This window comes from Ptychodera flava, chromosome 12 (assembly GCF_041260155.1).
Source record: "Ptychodera flava strain L36383 chromosome 12, AS_Pfla_20210202, whole genome shotgun sequence".
NCBI classification, from domain to species: domain Eukaryota; kingdom Metazoa; phylum Hemichordata; class Enteropneusta; family Ptychoderidae; genus Ptychodera; species Ptychodera flava.
The window spans coordinates 29,875,357-29,895,735 of record NC_091939.1 but is presented as its reverse complement, the minus strand read 5'-3'; the positions used below and the strand labels follow the sequence as shown (position 1 = coordinate 29,895,735).

The window sequence follows — 20,379 nt, the reverse complement described above, 5'->3', positions numbered from 1 at the left end:
AATGATACAGAGATGTGGACAGGATGGGAAGAGAGAATATATAAACAATGTATTAGTTTGGACAAACACATATTGGCATGATAACTCAATCTGTTTAGGACTGTTTCAAAGGTAAAATATGGAATGTTATGTGATACAATGTAATTTTCCGCGTTAATATGTTGCTGTCATTGTAATTGTCTCCACTCTACTCTAAATTTTCTATCGTTGTCCTACCGGTATTTTCTCATGAAACAAAACTCTGCCCCTATGAGTAACATCGTAGCAAGAACCCCTTTCACGACCAAATATTGGTATGGCCTTATTGTCACCTATGGCTCAGTGGTTGTCCTTCCATAGGTGGAAATGGGAAGCCAGGGTTAAAACTTGGAAACTCAGAATTTCTCACCTGCTCTCAGTGCAGTATGTATAAAGAGAGTCAGGGATAGTTCAACCTATGCAGAAAAATGTTTAATACAAATTTTGCATTGCTTCAGGTATAGCTTGCATGTGATATGTCTAAAATTTTAGCTGTAATATAATATAACGTCCTGTGGTATTATCTTAGCATAATATTGTCATCGTGAGCAGGTGTTCTAGCAGATTTACACACCCCTCTGTCTGCATATGCCAGTGCATTTCTTAGCTTTGCACAGAGTGATATAAAATAGAGTTAGATGCCATAAACAACTTTGAAACATCTGTCGCATTTCATAGACTTAAACTGAACAAAACCCTGTTCTCTTCAGCAGCGATTTGACTATGTATTTCACGTGCACTTGACATGATATACCTGCTATATCTTTATGAAGGATTTTTTCTTTGCGTTTCATTTCTTTGTACATGAAAGAGAACACTGTCCATACATAACCTGTGTTCTACCCTCTTTCTTTTATTTTTCAATGCCAGTTCCAATTTGTATGTGTCGCAAGGGTATCCTGCTGTTCTGGCCTAAAATATTTTGAAATTCATCCCAAACTAGACAATTTGTAACAAGGAAAAAGCAATTTCAGGATGGGGTATTTTTACTGGAGCAGGAATGAGTTAAAACTTTTGTACAGTGAATGTTTTGCACTATGGACAACGCAAGTATCAGTTCTGATATCATGCTCGATATAATATCAACAAGAATGACGATACGTCAGTTGATGAAGCAATTACCAGTGTATCAGACACAGACACAGACAGCACTGAGTCTCCAGTCTCCGTGCAATATTTGTCTACAGCTACTCTACTCCACACATGCTCCATTTTAATGGGACTAAAAATATCCTGAAGAGATTAACAAGGTACACAGTGTTTTTGTATGTGTGCTTTTCCCCCCGGTGAGAAATGTTGAAAACGTGTGTCTGGACCAGGAGATGCCACTTGAGGACACTTCTGCTCTCTGTGATATTTGCAGACTTTGTGTAGATGGGTTGGATGAGTTTGGTAAGTATATAGGCTGGTTCAGAGACATCAGTTAGTGTGTAACACTGACTTTGTGTAGATGGGTTGGATGAGTTTTGTAAGTATATAGGCTGGTTCAGAGACATCAGTTAGTGTGTAACACTGACTTTGTGTAGATGGGTTGGATGAGTTTGGTAAGTATATAGGCTGGTTCAGAGACAGCAGTTAGTGTGTAACACTGACTTTGTGTAGATGGGTTGGATGAGTTTTGTAAGTATATAGGCTGGTTCAGAGACATCAGTTAGTGCGTAACACTGACTTTGTGTAGATGGGTTGGATGAGTTTGGTAAGTATATAGGCTGGTTCAGAGACAGCAGTTAGTGTGTAACACTGACTTTGTGTAGATGGGTTGGATGAGTTTGGTAAGTATATAGGCTGGTTCAGAGACATCAGTTAGTGTGTAACACTGACTTTGTGTAGATGGGTTGGATGAGTTTTGTAAGTATATAGGCTGGTTCAGAGACAGCAGTTAGTGCGTAACACTGACTTTGTGTAGATGGGTTGGATGAGTTTGGTAGGTATAAAGGCTGGTTCAAAGATAGCAGTTGTAATGCTGGCTTGGCAAGTAGTCGACCTATCATCTTTTTATGTCTGAAAGTTGATACTACAGCCATGTGCCTTTTAAAAGCTCTTCTCAGTGATTTTACACTGTACAACATCTACAGGTGCTTGTATGCTTGCTTTGGCTGTATTGATAGCCACTCAACATAATCTGGTTGAGATAGCCATTGCCATCATAAGTTTCTCCCTCTCTGTTTTGAAGACAATACAGCCATTGGTTTGCTTCTTCTCATCATCTGTTGTTAAGGGGACAATGACAGTGATATTTTCAATGGTACTTTCAGCCAGATGGTAATTCACTAGTGGAACTACACATGGTTTTCATAAAAACTTCCATTTTTATGTAACATCTCTGAATACTTTCAAAAAAATGAGTATTTAGTATGGAAAGCTTAATGTACAGATGCACAATCCAGTTTCCTTGACCCCTGGATATTTAAGTGTTATTGATGGTACACCCACTAACTTGCACAGTCCTGTGACAAGATAAATATTGTTGCTGAGAAGACAGAATGCATCTTCAGAAATTTTAACACATTACGCGGAATGACAACTTGTCATGGAAACTGCCCTTTCAGTTTTCCACTTTCAAAGTTAACATCCGAAGATTTTCAGAGGTTATACAGTCTCAGTTTGGTGAACACTAGGTACCTGTATGATGAGACGTTGTAAAAACACACTATAGTGTCTGCAGTATCACCCATTACAACTGTGTATCTGCAGCCACTCCTGTACTCAACAGGATGGGAACATACCATTTGGCAAGTGGTGTTTGCGTCTTTGATGTGTCAGTGTTACTTGTATACCATTAAGTGGACCAGTGCAGTTTAAAACGTCACCATATCCGTACAGATATTTAGAAACCCAGCTGACAAATGGATGGATTGGTGCCGGCTTAATGGAAGGTTTGTCAGGATAAAAAAAGAAAAACACAGTCCTGTGCAATAAATTAAAGGACTGTTTTTACGTTAAGTAGGTTTTTGATACAAAGCTAAGTGACGCATTGGCAGGCATATGTCCCATATTGAAGTCAAAAATGAAAATGAAAAGCATAGAGCTTATCCAATACAGGAACCTGAGCCCTTACTGAACTGCGTCAATTTCAGTTGTTGCAGCTTGCCTATTCTTGTCGCCATAGCAACCATTTATTAGTTTATTTGGCACAAAAGTAATAATATGGTGGACGCTTTGTGGATTATTATGTTAGTGGATTTAAACAGCATAGTGTGGTGAATTTTTCTTGGCTTTAGAAAGCTGTCGACATTGAATAAGAACATATTAAAATTGGAATTTGGGCATAGTGTTCTGTCAGTATAGTATGTGCAAAGCTGTCCGTATGACCGAGCAAGTCCTTCTGTAATGTTGTTTTTATCTACCATTTTGTAATATCTTTATGCTACATTTGCCTCAATATCACTTCACGGTTTTATTGCCACGTTGTTCAACAACTTGATAACCTAATAAAGTGGAGATCTTAACTTGATAACTGTGCAGTCTATATGAAAGATTATGTTTTTTTCATCACCTGCAAAATTTATTACGTTACCAAGTAGAGCAGTCTTTGTAGTGTATTTAAATCAATATCATGTCTTGTTGCCTGGTAGACATGCTAACATCAAACCAGTTGCTCCCAATTAAATAATTAACACATATCAATTAACAGCATAATTAATAAATAGAAGCGTTTGCGATGAGTAATGAAACCTTTGTATGAATTTAGTTAATTAACCAAGTAGCAAGAAATGTCTCGTGAGTTATGAAGCCGTTTGTACGGTTTTATTGTAATCGTTTCATTTCCAAAATATCTCTACAAGGTAATTCTCTTTAGATTTGGTATTGGTTTTGCTGAAAGTGATATCTTTGTTTACAACAAACGCCAATTTTTGGCAAAATCATTTTCTGATGCTTAATTTGGTAAGTAATTGCAAGTATACCAAGAATTTATTTTGTTAGCAAGAGAAGATTTTTGCTCATGATACCATGTTAAAGAGAAGACTGAATTTAACCCTCTTAGCGCTATAATTTTCCCACCAAAACTTAAGTGCAACATTTTACCAATTTTTATGACATTTTCTCTAATATTTTAATTATCGTTTTGGACCAGATGGACATAACTTTTCATTGGTTACAGTTTTTGATCAAATATTTTGGGAAAATCTAAACAAAATTGCCTAAATCTGAAAAAAATTGTCTGTGTTATAGTTTATAAAGGTGATAAAAATTAACTTTGGCACTCACAAGGGATTAAACAGTACGTCGGGATGCTCAACAAATATGTCAAAAATGTTTCAAATATCTTGGCAAATTTTGTTTTCACTTATATTTTCAATTTACAGATCACTCGTAAACAATTCTCAGATGTCATTTCTTATGATATATTCTCAACTTGCAGAATTTAAAGGCCCAGTAAATTATATTAAATAATTTATAGAGAAAAATATCAATGTTTTTGGTGCTGGGGCTTTACATACATTCTGCTGCCCTTGGTATAGTGTATACTTCTTTGATGTCTGTAGATACAGACCTCTATCTCACAAAAATGCAGTGAGCAGCTTTTTTCCTGTTTACTTGCAATTATCCTGTGGAAGCCATAATACATCACCTAGAGGCAATGCCATGCTCAGAGGGTTTTCCCCGAATTTTTTTACTAAACCCTGGAATATTGTATTGGGAAAAAAAATCAGTGTCTGCAGTTTGTTGGCTTTTTCCCTGCAGAGTTGCTAAGATTGAATTTCCATGTATTAATTCTTGGAGTGTGATTATCACTGGATTTGATCCGATTACCACCATTTTGTGCAAAATATAGCAGCAAAGATGAGTGGAATGCTTATTAGTAGGCACCCCTAGGAGTTGTATTCATTTCAAAGATACATTCGCCAACTGATCTATTCTTCACCACCGGTGAGATCACGTCCATTCAGCTCCCAGATTGGTTTTTGCAAATTCAATAGCAGAGCATGATGATGTGGTTTCCTTTGAGGATAACAGTCTAGGGTCACACAGATATTGAGGGCAAACACGCTAGGATTGCAAGTTTCAAATTGTCTCAAACAAACTTCATCAATCCCAGAGGCTTGCTTTCGTGGTCTGATTGTTGTATTTTGCTTGGGAAGTGCATAATGCCAAGGCCCAGAGCTGTACCAGTATTCAATGATGGTGATGATGATGATGATGGTGATGGTGATGATGATGGTGATGGTGATGATGGCGTGATAGAGATGGAGATTGTGGAAATGATGATGGTATTGTTGATGATGATCATGCATGGTTATGATTATGATAGAGTTGATGGCAATGATTATGTTCATGATAATGATAATCATGATCATAAGGATGATGATGATGATGAGGAGAAGGAGGAGGAGGAGACCGTGGCATTGATGATGATGATAATGATGATGATGATGGTGATGATGATGAATATGATGAATATGATGATGATGATGATGATGATGATGACAGTGATCAAAGAAATAGTTTTGATCATTGTGTTGCTGTTTGTAATCTTGAAGACATTTTATTTTTTGATTGATGCTGGTCATAAAGAAGCCAGTCCTTGCAATTAATATGATCACAAATGATGACTTATGATATCATCAAAAATGTGTCTATACTCTTTAGAAACAGTCAGCCTGATTGAAGAAGAGATGAAAGCACAGATTCCGGTGTGACTGAGATTGTGATGGGGTTTCATCACAGGAGGGACACATCAAGGCAGTCATAAATTATGCTACCTAAGGAGCTTATAAGAAATGCATGTACTTTACCAGTCTTGTCATGAGCAATGACGTGTACTTATAACTGTGTCTCTTCACAAGCCAGTAACTTTCACCCGGGGAGCTTTGCATTTATCTATTTTGTTTCTGATCCCGCTTGATTTCTGACTCTCTGACTCTCGCGCGCGTGTGCGTGCTCTTGCAGCTTAAAGAAGAATGTCAGCATTTACAGGGACAGGTGACTGAGTGGAGACGTCCACACAGACTTTATCCCAGGAACGTGATCAACTGCAGATAAACGTTGACAAACTGGAGGAAGCAGTCAAGGTATGTCTTGCAAGGAAAAAGTCCTGACCTAGAAATTCATGATCCAATCATGATGTCAAAAAAAAATTCCATGAGTATATTCTTTGCCAGAGGTTTTTTCTGCAGTTAATCCTTCAGTCATGACATACTAGTAAGCCTCAGACTTAGAATAACAATGGTGTTTGGTTCTGCTGCTCTTCATACAAGTCAATATAAAACACAAAAAAGGTCATGTACAGGTAATAGAAAAAGTTGCGTCAGAGCCATTGTTACGAAGGTGAGAAATCAGCTCAGTGTCACTCATTTTGAAAAAAATATTTCCTTAAATGTTTTTATTCATATCATTTATTGTTGCAATCTTTTTCACATAATTTAAGGTATTGACGAAGGTAACATGATTCCATTTTGTAAAAATGAAATTATCTCACACACTGACAGGAAGAATTATTTGACACACTGCAGAGCACAGCCTTCAAGCAAACATAGAATTTATATTCATGCACATTTCAACAATCACATGATTGGTTGTCACTTTCACATCTCTCTCTTTCAGCTTGTTTAACTGAAATATTCATCATACCTAATGATCACTAGTCTTTAGAGTAAACCTTGATGTTTGGTAATTATGTGGATCCAATCAGCGTGACCGTTTACAGCAAGGTGAAATGGCGACAGCCCCTCCCCGATCTCCTTCCTTCACCAACTCCATCAATGCTCTCTGATACTTAGTACAAAAAAGAGTAGAATGTTCATTTCTCAGTGCCCTTGTACATTGCTCTGCCCTAATGACTCAATATATATCACCTCGTGTTCCAAAATCACGCATCTTAACTCTACATACACATTCAGGTAGTTCCACTCAACACGACTGATTGGTTAGTTTCTACCTGTACTTTACCCTGAAAAGGTCAGAGTTCATAGCGCTTGCAGGTACCAGTTCCCAGATGATGATTTCTCCATCTGCCATTTTCCAAACATCAAATATGACATCGGATATTTGTTGAAATATACAAAAATACCAAAACTGTAGATGCAAAGTCCATTTACTGAAGTCCCAGATCTGAAATATGTATGAAATTATGACACTGTATAGGCATGCCTATTTAAGATCATGTTCCTGAAAATCAAAAATCTGGAGTATCTCCTGATTCTTGGCCACTGGAAACCGTTCACTCTCTCCTTTAAATGGGAGTCACCTCTTAAATTCTTGTAAGTTGTTTTAAATCATCTTAAAACTTTACTGTATGCATTTTGAAATTCAAAATGGTATTTATCTAATCCATGGGAGTAATATAAATTCTATGAGGAAAATTACATGTCAATTTCCATTGGAAAGAGGCCAGATACCCTGTATGGTATGTTTTGAATTTCAAGTTGTAGCACAGTAGAGAACAGCAAAATTTGGCAGACTACCTTGTAAAAAACTTATCTGTAAGGCACTTTCAATGTGAATGTGTTATATACAGCAGGCCTAAATGTGATTTATGTATCTTCATAGTCAGTTGATTGGAACCCATTTCAGACCACTCAGCTGGTCCACAATGTACATTTTTCACCGTGAACTAACATGCCTTGTCAACTACATGATTGTACATCAATATGTTCAGTTTGACTCTCAGAAACTACAGTATATCTTTGATCAGTTTTGTCCACTTTTTCATTTTTTGATCAGTTTTCAATTAGACTGAATTCATCATAACAGCTTTCCTCTCACTACTAGGTGTATTCACATACTTACCATTCATAATATTCAGAACAGGGGACAAGTAGTAATGCTTCAGTGAGGAAATTCGCCCAGGCAAAGAAAAATATGAAACTATTCAGTGGCCATTCTGATGGAGGTACCTGATAACTTTCTAGTGATGGTTAACTATGCCGATACATGGCGAGTGAATAGTTATAGAGTTGACAAGCCTTGCTGATTTATAAGAAGGAGATTTTGTTAGACAAGGATGCTAACATCCCTTGTAATGTACAAAAAACAACATTTTCAGGTGCCACATCACTGCATGCATGGAATTAAAGTATTTCTAGGAGATTTTGGAAAAAAAAATTCCAATATGAAGAGCTGAACTACACACAACTAGTCATGCAGATACTATATAAGAGTAAAACTGATATTGCGATTTTTGTCGCAGCATTTCATGCGTTGATGCGGAATTAATTCTTGTTTGATTGAGTCGGCCCGTGATGTGTTTAGAGATAAAAGCAAGAAATCAAGCAGAAAGATACAAGTCACTCTCAGCAGATGTTGCAAGGCTCTGTGGACGACGTAATCCTCAAGGCTTCAAATGCAAGGCTTTGTACTTGTTCTGATTACATGCCGATAATCTTGAAACTTGTCGCAAATTTATAATGTAGGAGCAGTAATCAATGCCATTTGTTCGTTGCTTTCAATATGCTGTGTGGTTAGTAGAAAACCAATATTGCACAACTGGTTTTATGAAGTGGTGAATTTTATCATCAAATGTTAATCTGCACAAGCTTTGAACAAAAAAAAAATTGTGGGGAAGTCTCATATCGGCAGAATTCACTATTGACAAAGGCTTGGTATTGCTGTGCCCAATTGAACCTCAGGGACTTAGGTAGAGTATTTCTCATGAGTTTTAAGACGCTCTTTGCCAATCAGAACACACAGCTCCTGATTGGGTAGGATCACATTTGTCATCTCTCATGATCCAATCGCAAATCACCCCTTGAAAGTTTCAAAACCACATGACCTGAGAATTGCAAACCTTTTGATTCGCCATATAGACAGTTTCTCTCATGTCACAATTTATCAACAGACCCACTTTATACATGATGTATTGATATCATTAAATTAAGAATTGATAGACAACTTTCTTGAAATCAAAAGTTGTCTGTTGCATATGCAACATGAATGGTTAAAAGAACTATAAATAATTGTCATCACCAGAGTTGAATTTTTTTCTTCTTCCAGTATTAAACTAGTCTTTCCAGCTAACTTTTGAAAGACAACATTCATACCTGTTAAAAGCTGTCAAATTAAATTAAATGTGACAGGAAAGAGTAATTTTACAAATAAAATAATAGGAGAAACGCAAAAATTACATGAAAATATCATGTTCTTGTATCATATTGAGAACAAGAAAACTGAGCTTCATTGTATGTGCCATATTTTCCATGACAGAGTATCTCACACTCCAACACAAGGCTGGTTATTTACTCGCTGAAAAGCTGTCACACTCACAAAAGATCTTCTTCAGTTTACAGCAAAATCTCTAGATACAATAGCAACAAGTGTAAACTACTAGTGTAAGATGTGTGTGTCATCAGCATCACTTGAAGAAGATTAATGTTTTTAACAGCTGAAACTCAATGTGTTCATCTTAAACACTCTAGGCGTTTGGCTCTTGTCTCTTTAATCAAATCAGGTTGAAAAAAAGATAGTAAAATCACAAAACAGAGGGCTGAAGTACCACCATGTCTTTCTTATTGACTTTTTGTCATCTCTCTTTGAACCGACTTCCTGACAGCATATGCAAGAAGCGGCTGACAAGCGGAAACAACTTGAGGCTGAATACCAAGAAGCCTTACGCAGTCTGCAAGCTAAACAAGAAGATGTCAGACAGCTAAAACAGGTATAGGCACACACCTACTAATTATGGACAAGACTCTGTGGTTGTATGTCAGTTGAATATTGATGTGCCGGTGTATCTCTCCAGGCTTGGTTACTGATAAGTCTTGCAAAGCCACAATCATTCCTTTCTGGGTGTTCTCACTTTCCGCCCTCCGGGAAGCTCTATCGCTGGGATAGTATCTAAAGTTTCCATTTTGGAGGGTAGGGGGCATTACAATGAAAATGAAACCATCGTCAACAGTATCTGTGGATCTCGGGTAAAGTTGTTTGAGATTCCGCCGGAGTGTCGTTGGAATGACAACGGAACCGTGAAGGGTCAAAGTTCAAAGGGATGTCAGGCAGGGAGGATGTCACTCCCAGCAAATCTATTACAACTAGCGATATTGAGGTCGTCACCTGCAAATTGGCTTTGCTTTATCTTTCTTCGAATTACATGTAAGGCTAGGCACTGTCGTTAACAACTCACAAATTGGATTTCGCTAAATGCAATCGATCGTGTGTTTGATTGCACGACAATTCACTCCCAAGCTCGAACAAGGACAGACCATTGAAAAAAGTGAAGGCTTTAGTCTCATATCATTAGGACGCCCATCCATTGCATTAACATTTTTTAATTTTGAAGGACAATCCTCTATACAGTGGGTACTTAATTCTTCATTTAAAGTAATTATATCCCAGATTGTGAAAAGAAATGTTTCCTCCAAAATGGCACAGTGTTTTTGCCAGTGTAATTAATTCTGCCACGTGAAGGACCAATTTACCCTCAATGAAGAATGCTTGTCAGACTAAAAAAGGGATTCGTTTTGGAGATATCATGCTCTACGCTAGATTCTCACTGAGAGTACAATTTTCTCAGAAATTACAAAATTTTTGAACCACTGTACACGGTGTTAGGGGGTCCTTGGACATCTAGAACGTACAATGTACCCATCTGTGTAGATTTTTTACATACAATCATGATCATTCAGAAACAAATTTCAAAGACCCAGTGAGAACACACTCTCCTACCTCTTTGACTTTTGAGTAAGATGTAATCTGTCTGTGACAAATTTTTTGTACCACCTATTTTTTCCCCGGGCAGTGTCGGGAGATTGATATCTACTAAGGAAAATGGGGATTTTGTAAAAATATTTGCATCACATACACTGGATTCATTAGTGGCTTTATATAATCAGCATTTTATGCCTGATCCTTGACCTTTTGTGACCCCTGACCCCCCACGTATAGAGCAGTTTTATGAGAGTAGCTGGGATTGTGATTGATGTGATCAAACATAGTCACCAGTATTTCCAATATTTCAAAATCTGAATGTTACACTAAATGTTAAAGCCTTTATTAAAAAGTGTCAATTCAGTTTAGTGTCAACCGATATGAATGAAAATTGAAACAAATTCGCAAAAGGAGTTAAAGTATGAATAGTAAACTTGTCAACATAGGGTTCATGATAAAACATACTTTTGCATCAAAAGAAACTGTATTATGTAGAAGCCCACACACAGATGGACAAACCAAAATAAATACATGGGGGGTATGGATTGATTCTGATTTTCTGACTTACACCCGGTACCGCCTTCCTTGCATAGCTTTTACAGTCAACATTACCACTGCCAAGTCAAGTATTGTGCAACTTAAATGGGCAAGACTGGACCATCTTTCGAATAACCATTATCCTAGGGAGTCCAGTTGCTACACAAAGCTATGAGAGGGCCCTTTAGGAAGGCCAGTTTTCTTCACTACAGAAATTGGGCCCAGTATTTTGCAGGTGAGCCCTAAAATGTGACAGTGTGTGACTATTTTGTTTGTGATCCTGCTTTGACAGGCACAGGAGGTGGCCAAGAAGACCCAGAGGCAAGCCGTAGAACAACTGGAGACCAAGGTGCAAGAACTGGAGCGGAAATGTCGAGAGCAGACAGAAAGTTTCAATCAACTCTCCCAAGAGCTGAGCTCGCTGCGAAGAGAGGCAAACAAGAGAGCGGGCTCTCCAAAAGTAGAAATAGCGATCCAAACTTCACCAGAAAGTCTCTCAGATGAAGGCTTCGGGGAAAATGGACACATCACTCCAAAGAACAAAGAGACGGTTGCTAAGAAACAATCTGGTATTGTTTCCGCATCGTTAGCTGCTGAGGGAGTTCTAGATGATCAATCACAAGGTAAGAGACATTCAACAAATGTTTGTTTTTCATTTTCCTGTATTTTTTTTTCTTTTCCTATCTGAACAGGCTCTGGATAAACAGCTTAATGTGGAATTGTAATTTAGTCAGTTCCCTTGAAATGGTCTCAGGTGATTGGTGCAGTTTAATTGCACAGATAACCGAGTTTCCGAGTCAGTATGAGGTTAATTGCACCCACATGACCTTCCCACATAGGAAGGGACATCCTTGACATTGCAGATAATAAATACATAGCTTTCCAGCTTTGGATGTCAATAGATAAAATATGAGTCAAATGGTTAAATGTTAATAGATTCTCGGTAACATTCAAGTAGTCTACTGGGAGATTTCCAAAAGAAAGTCTATCACTCGATAGTTGCTGTCAGAAAGTGATCAGTTGATCTGTATTACTGGCTGCAGGGCGAAAATGGGATATTTTTTGCAATGATTTACTGTATGTTCCTACACCGTTGCATTTCCTTGTAAAGAAAACTGGAATTTGCTTTAAAATTGCTAAGAAAAATTCACTGTAGATGTTACTTTTCTCGGTTAATATGCTTTTGTAATCTTGTTCAGAAAAATGTTCATGAGAGACTGACAGATTTTTGACTTGGAGATTGTTGACTTGAAGAGCTCGTGGATCTCAGCTTACGGTACTTTGAAAATTTGATACCACAGCAATCTCTCAAACAGCGCCCTCACACTACACACTACCCCACACCAACCTTAGCTTACCTCTGGGCCCAGGTCAAGAATAATAGTGCATATGTAATGAATCTACATTGACAAGATTTTAAAAGGAGTATTCAACTAATGTTCCATTTTGAAAGAACTTTTGATCACAGCCAGCTCAAAGATATTGAAACTTTATGAACCATGTAGTGCATTACAAATGAAAGGTCATCACGCAATGGAAGCTTTCAATACACCATAGCTCCATTTTAATACTGAATTCACTGAATATACACTGCATTACAGCATAGGGGCTGTTTTTTCCAAGCTTTACTTAGACTTTTGGTAAATTTGACAATCAAAAATGTTTTGGATGGAGGGTTTCGGTAAATAAACGAAACCAAGAAAAGATTGGTGGATAGTAGAGGGGAATTATTTTTATCGCATTTTGCCAGTTCTTGGTGAGGGAATATAAACCAGTGCTGGGGTAAAATACCTAAAACATGTATTTCAGGTGGTGAGTTCAATGATGGGTCATGGGTGGAGGATGTCTCTCTCAAAAAAGAGAGACGGAAACAGATGGAGGCTGCCAAGTCTATTGACACAGGTAAGGTCAGGAGGTCAAAAGTCACATGTTCACTGCTTTTGCCAAGTGACGCCTACAAGATTGTCGAGCCAATTATCATATCTATGGGAATGGAAAAACCCTCTTATTGAAGTAAATTTCAATAGTTTTTATAGTATTACTGAAACTAACACACAACTATTCACAAACTCCGATGGAAAAAGAGTTATGTGAACTTCACCTTTTGGTAAGATCTCTTGACCTCTTAAAATTTACACCATATTGCTGTGAGATGTGACAAACAAAATTAATTCAACAACAGCTTTGAATAACCACGTATTAACACTGAAATGCTAATATGACTTAACTTTTACGTGTTTGAAAACACACAATGCACCAAAGATTTGTTTTTCAAGTCAATTGCAATAACATCTGTGTGTGCAGCAACAGAATACAACACTGCAAAGAACTGGAGCGATCAAACCAGAACACGTCAGCAAATATTTTGTCTTCTCATCAAAACATATCACTCTATATCTGGCTGTTGTACAACATACCTCTACATGAATTACAAAGCCAGAATTCACTGCCATTACTCATTTTATGTTCTCCAAAAAAACAATCCAGCTTTTTCTGTGGATACATCAGTATGCGACACTGATTCCTTCCCTCTGCAAAAAAAGACTCCAAACATGGTCAGTTCTTTCAAAGATGTGGTCTTTTTACTCAGAGAAATTTCAATACCCTATCAACAACCAACTATTCCTATTCTTCACTATCACATTACAGCAATCTGTGTAATGAAAAATGGAACACCAAGGCTACACATTGTTCAAACATGAGTTAACTTTGGACAAATCTGTACTGTCATAAAAACAGTAAAATTTTGGTTCCAAACAAATTTTTAAATTCAAAATAATTCAATAAATTAATAAATTCAAAATAAATTCAACAGACAATGAAAATTGTTGGTCCTTATAAATCTTCGATGATGAACATCCTGTTTTGTTTTTCCTTTTACTCAAAAAAGCTTTTCCATAGCAAGACATTACAAAGGTTTCTAGGAATTTTATGTTTCTGGAATATTTCCTTCAAGAGGATATATTACCATAAATATAGCATAGAATGTTTTACATGCAGCCCTATGTTTGTCCTGTCAGTGTGGTCTTTCATGAAGTCTGTCATGTTGGTCATATTTGTTGTAACCATGGTTACCATTGTGATGTCCTCCATATTGTTTCACCATTCCCGGTCACTCCTATCAGCTTCCTCGCGTCCACTGCCTCATCTGTGCATCATTCCTCATCAACCTACACGCAGTCCTTGTGGCTTGGTATTTTCCGCTGTATGGCTTTTGAATGCACATTTTATTTGGCAGGTTTTGTGGAGGGGGAGGAGGAACCCCTCGGCTTTGCTAACGATGAATGGGAGAGACGTCGTCTTCTGGAGGAGGCAGGCGTCGTTGGCTTAGATGATGATTTGTCTTATAGTGCTGACATACGGCGTCTGACCACGTCAGACACTGAAGACGACACTTTCCCCATGAGCAAAGGTGATTAATTTAACAGCTTGTAGAATGGTGGTGTATCCCGTTGCCTTTGACCGAGTCGTCGGCCATGGCTTGGTGTGTGCAAGTGTTTGTTTGCCTCGCACATTTTCCTTTTAGATTGCATCTCCACATTGGTTGCTGTAACCCACTGCATCACCCATTGGTTGCTATAACCCACCGCATTTTCTCACTATCACTATAACCCATCGCATCCAAGTAGCCTAGTTTAGATACCTAAGCTAGTATGCACAAACTGCTGAGGATATTAGACTTAATTTTAATCCATAAGTTTGCATCCATAACCCTGTCATCCCTAATGCCAGTGTAATGGTTCAACCCTGTCATTGAACAAAGTTTGGTCAAACCAAATGACAAAGGAAATAGGGTAAGGCATACCTGGAGAATACTGGGTCCAACTTTATTACTTTTGTAAATCGTAAATTTTCTGTGTTAGGGTGTCTTTCATAGTAAATAATGACATAGAGCATGTGAAAGTATCCTCCAGGACAATGGTGAATTAAAATGATTTTTGGCTCAGCAGAAACCCAGTATGCTTCAGTCTTGCCGGGGGTTGTTCACGCTCACCTCAGTAGAGTCCATTTGCCACTGTTTCCGACATGGAGAAGCACACACATATATTGTTTATCAATCCTGCCAACCTTTAGTCTCATTCCCGTCCATCAAGTCTGCCCAGCTCCCTGTTTGAAGATTTGCAGTAATGTGCAGTGTATCCCTTCATCAAAAATATATTGTCTCTTTAATATTTACAGACATTATCCTTTCCTTGTATGGCCATCATTAACCATAAAAACAGATCGAATACCTATATTGGATATTTTCCATTAGATTTGATTGTTTAAATTCTTGTGAATAATATGCCACGTTCTCTAAATGATAAAGAACGTCTCACTGTGATCTTGATATGGTTCTGTAGAGAGAAAGCAATGATCTTAATTTGTGGGGTGGCAATATATATATATCTGTAACATTGTTTAGTGCCCATGATAAGTACACACACATCCAAAATGTCATCAATAGCACAGTTAATTAATGCAATTAACACTTTTAACATATTGAATGTTTAATTGGTAAATACTAACTACTTCTAGGAATAGTGCTCGATAATGACAATATACTATGGTTATGTTCTACACCAGATAACCTCTAGATATATTCTATAGATTTGTCTGTAAACCTCATCTGTGTATGGTATTTATATATACACTGGTGTTGTTCACTGCAAAGTAAAGCCTACATTGTAGCTTAATGATGGAAAGTAAATTCTAACAGTCGTGGAATTGCATGACACACTGTAGAAGAAGCATCAATTGTTTGATAGCATATCAGTGAATATGTAAATTTGCATTATGGATTGTGGGTACATATTTCATTGATCTGTTATCGGTTTAGATAGTGCTTTGTTTGAAACATATCCCGAGGCACTTGAAGACTCTGTCTCGGTGTCAAGAAAAGACACAGGTGTATCTTGAATTACAATGTATCTTGAATGTGGTTTTGCAGACAAGCGTGAAGTACCAATGTTTGTTGTTTGAATTTGAAAAGTAGTGGACACTGATTTGAAAGAAAAATGTAGGAAGAAAATTTCTGCAAGAGCTGATCAGAAAATCACATGCTATAGTTGCTTACCATGAATGTGATTATAAATGCGCAGACACATCAGCATTGCTGCATGCCATTGAAAAAATATGAAAAGCTAAAAAACATGAAAGCAGAAAGCAGATTGTTGAATGAGTGTGTGATTATCCACAATATTACATTTCTTTATTATGATTATGATTTATGAATTCATCAGTGTATGTTGATTGTTTTAATAATTAGGGTAGATCAAATATCCAAACAACTGAATTTTCTCACCACTGCTAGTCACGGCTCATTTTCCAAATGTCTGCTTCGTTCCAGGTGATGCCCCGTCAACCAAGTCAGACAGAAGTGCCAAGGGTGATAGGTCGAGGTCAAGGTCAAGGTCATCAAAGGATGTGTTGGAAAATGGCAAGGTTTGTCAATAGCCATGCATCATTGCCCATTATGAGTTCTTGTGCAGCCGGCGTGTGTGTACATGAGAATACATCAAAATCTGGTATTCTTTTAGAGCTTGTTGTTTACAAACTCTATCTTGTAATACATGTATGTAGCAAGTGTTGGTATATCCAGCTTATTTTGACCATGTACATCAGACAGTTGGCTCTGAAATGTCACCATATCAGTCAGTAGCATTGCGGGAGATGCGTCAAAGTGATGTATGATAGCATTGTGTACATTTTCTTTGCCAAGGGTTCCCACAGCAATTCCAAATTCATTTTGACACCTTTGGTATTGATTGATTTACTCTGTATAAATCATCAGTCAACACCAGTTTGAATGAGTCATTTGACGATTTTGTAATTAAGAATCTGACGTTACCGTCATTAAGTCTGGCAATCAATATTATTGCTCGCATTGATGTTTAAGAAATACGGCGTCTCAGTGCTCTACCTGATGCGGATGGTGAACTCTTGGTACAATGCGAGGGTAATAGAAAAAAAATTGATGAGCGGAAGGCCTGCTAATGAATAAATTAATATCCATGATGAAGGCAATTGTCAGCCATTCACTGTGTCGGAAAGGTATAAATGATGTCAGGGTGATACATTATTCATGAGGATTTCCCCAAGGATGGCTGATAGTATGCGTCTGTGATGGCTATATTTGAACGTACGTTGTCTGCACAGACATTTGTCTGACGCCATCCAGGAGGTTCACTGTTATTTTTATCACTGGGATGATTTTTGCACAGCAACCAGACGATAATTTAGCAGTTGTGTTATTTTGTACTGGATCGATGAGACTTCAGATCAGCCCAGAGCTGAGTATACACTGATGCTATCGTAGGGGTTTAGTGAGTATACATGCATTGTGATGGCAGCCATTACTACAATCATCATCTTTCATACTATACTTACCATGCTGCCGTCTTTATTTCGTGATTCTCATTGTTCATCGTGATATCCATGCCATTCCTGCAGAATATCAACAACAAGCAGTGTCTAGGTACAGAGCAGATTCACCGTCAAAACCAGTGAACTATTCTCAAACCAATATGTCGAAATCAGCCCAGGATAATAACTTCCTGTCACTAATGCGGTCCAATTATTTGCAAAAAAATTTATATGCTTTCTGTAATATATGCAGTTATCTGCATAATGCACCCTTCTCAAATTGTTGATTTGAGTATGCCCTTTGACCTGAGGTCAAATATCAGAATCAAGGTCACAAATTTTAGCATGGAATGAATCATATCCAGGCAGTAGATAAAGTCACCATTACTCACTCATTCTCTCAAAGTTTGCATTTTATATCAAAATCTTTTTTTCCTCTAAAATTTCTGGGATTAGTTTTGTACAGCGACAAAGGTAATTTTGATTTTTAAAACAGACTGAAATCACCCAGTACTGAAAGAGCCCTGCGTGGAGACAATTTATGAGGAGATGTATAAACACCGTTGATAATGCTATCGTGATGAATGATAGATAACCAGGAAATTTTGAATACAGCTATGGGATGTTGAATTGACATCAGGTTTGATAATGAATGTGACAACCTTTGAGGTGAATAATAGCCTTAAAGAGAGTAATTTAACATCATTCTCTCAAATAGACACAGACATCATCATTGTCCCTTTGAAACTTTGATGTCAGTGTTCTAGTTCTAGTCCAGTCAAAATATGAAATGACCCACCACAAATTGCAACAGAATTTATTTTTTCACTACTCCCTCAGAAAAACCAAAATAAAAACATATGAAAAGTCTTCCAAAATCCAAGGAGTGGAAAAGTGCCTAATTTGCATAAATCCAAAATGGCCGCCCCGGTATTATAGGTTCAATGCTTTTGGCCACTTACTGCCCAATATTGGTCCGATTTTGGTAATTTTTTTTTATTTCCATGTACCTTGTACATTTTCATCATATTTTAGACATGTTTACAAAAATTCCATTGTTTTTATTTACAAAACAGGAACATAATTGTAAAACAATGGTATTCTCACACACTATGTCTTCTAATCATACTTGTTTCATGATTGTATAAGGTGCAAATGTCTGTAATGTTAAATAAATAAATAAATAACTAAATAAGTAAATAGATAAATACACAGGAGTGGAACAATGCCTAATTTGCATAAATCCAAAATGGCCGCCCTGGTATTATGGAATCAACACTTATAACCACATATTACGAGATATCAGTCCGATTTGGACAATATTTTTTTTTTTTCTTACAAATTGTACATTCTCTTCTAATTTCCAACATTTTTAGGGCATTTCCAATTGTAGTTATTAATAAATAGGCACACAAGTCTGAATTTCGGGGTAAACAATGGTACACAAACACACTTCACCTTCCAATCAATACTGGTCTAATTTTGCAAGATGCTAACATATATGGTGTGAAATATATTAAAAACAATCTCAGTATAACTAATACAGAATATTATCCATTTTGTTTCTTGGCTGTTAATTTGCCAATAACCTATTCCCTATTTCACATTAAAAGCCACCGGCTGAACTTACGCATTGTTTAGAACATTCGTCCTATAAAAAAGTTGGCGGTTTATTCATATCAAACACAGTCAACCTGGTTTGAAGTCTAGTTATATCTAGTGTGTTGATATTGTGTTACCAGGGTACACTGGTTGTCACCATAGTTGTGAAACTCAACATGAGGTTCAATACTAGCTGGTAATTGTAAAATTACGAGTTTCCCAAATGATGTTTATTTTACCAAATTGTAGATACACAGCCGCGCCTGAATTGACAAAGTCTGCCAGCGCGGGAGAGCCGAGCAAAGGGAGAGGGGCTTTAAAGTCTCCTGGAAGGTGTACAGATTTATTTATTTTATTTATTTATTTATTTAATTCTTAACAAACGCACTACACATACGTCTCAGTGCATTGTACATACAATAAAGGACAAAAAAATAGACAAAGTTATCAAATAGTAAAACAACTCGGAATTGACTTAAAAAATGAAATGATGAATTAAAATTAAAAAATGAGATAAAATATAGTGTCCAGTTAAAACCGATTCCAATAGAATAAAATATAGAATTGAGTAGTCCCTGTAAAACATAAATGGACCTATGAATAGTACTTAGTAAAAAGATGTGTCTTTAAACCACGTTTAAAACAGTCAATAGTTTGAGCAGTACGAATTTCATGCGGCAAAGAATTCCATAAATCAGGTGCACACACAGAAATGCTCTTTGACCGTACGCTTTATTAAACTTCCCTCGTGGTGGCACTAACCGTACGGAGTTCGATGATCGCAGGTCTCTGGATGGGACATACATTTCGGTCAGTTCTTTCAAGTAAAGTGGTGCGCATTCCATGAACAACTTTAAAGGTAAGTAGCAAAACTTTAATATAATGCGAGCCTCTATTGGAAGCCAATGCAGATCAGTTAAAACTGGAGTGATGTGACAAAATCTACGTGTACGGCTAACGAGGCGAGCTGCAGCGTTTTGGACTGATTGAAGACGTGCAAGTTGATCTTTGTGGACACCATAGAGGAGACTATTACAATAGTCCAATCGGGAAGTGACAAACGCGTGGATTAATTTCTCTGTGGTTGCTTTATCCAGTAAATTACGTATCTTGCTAATCCTAGATAATGAAAAATAACCATTCCTGCAGATCTGACTTATATGATTTGACATGGAGACATCACTGCTGAGAGAAACACCTAAATTCTGAACGGAGAGAGAAGGAATGATGTTGATTTCACCTACTCTCAGGCTGGTCAGTGGTACAGTATCTGATTTAAGGCGCGATGAGAAG

The 20,379-nt window shown here is 37.3% G+C and overlaps 1 protein-coding gene across 12 annotated transcripts in view; it reads left to right on the top strand.

Annotated features, from left to right (window-relative positions):
* Window positions 1-20,379, top strand: part of LOC139145576 (RIMS-binding protein 2-like) — a 62,949-nt gene that overhangs the window by 8,353 nt on the left and 34,217 nt on the right. For 10 of the 12 annotated variants that reach the window (XM_070716822.1, XM_070716812.1, XM_070716821.1 and 7 more), the window contains exons 2-7: window positions 5,911-6,032; window positions 9,509-9,613; window positions 11,432-11,762; window positions 12,949-13,041; window positions 14,378-14,551; window positions 16,469-16,563. In XM_070716822.1, coding sequence (XP_070572923.1) covers window positions 9,512-9,613; window positions 11,432-11,762; window positions 12,949-13,041; window positions 14,378-14,551; window positions 16,469-16,563 — 795 coding nt within the window. In that variant the 5' untranslated portion in view covers window positions 5,911-6,032; window positions 9,509-9,511. The remainder of the gene's footprint in view (window positions 1-5,910; window positions 6,033-9,508; window positions 9,614-11,431; window positions 11,763-12,948; window positions 13,042-14,377; window positions 14,552-16,468; window positions 16,564-20,379) is intronic. The other 2 variants (XM_070716817.1, XM_070716820.1) reach the window with 2 other exon arrangements.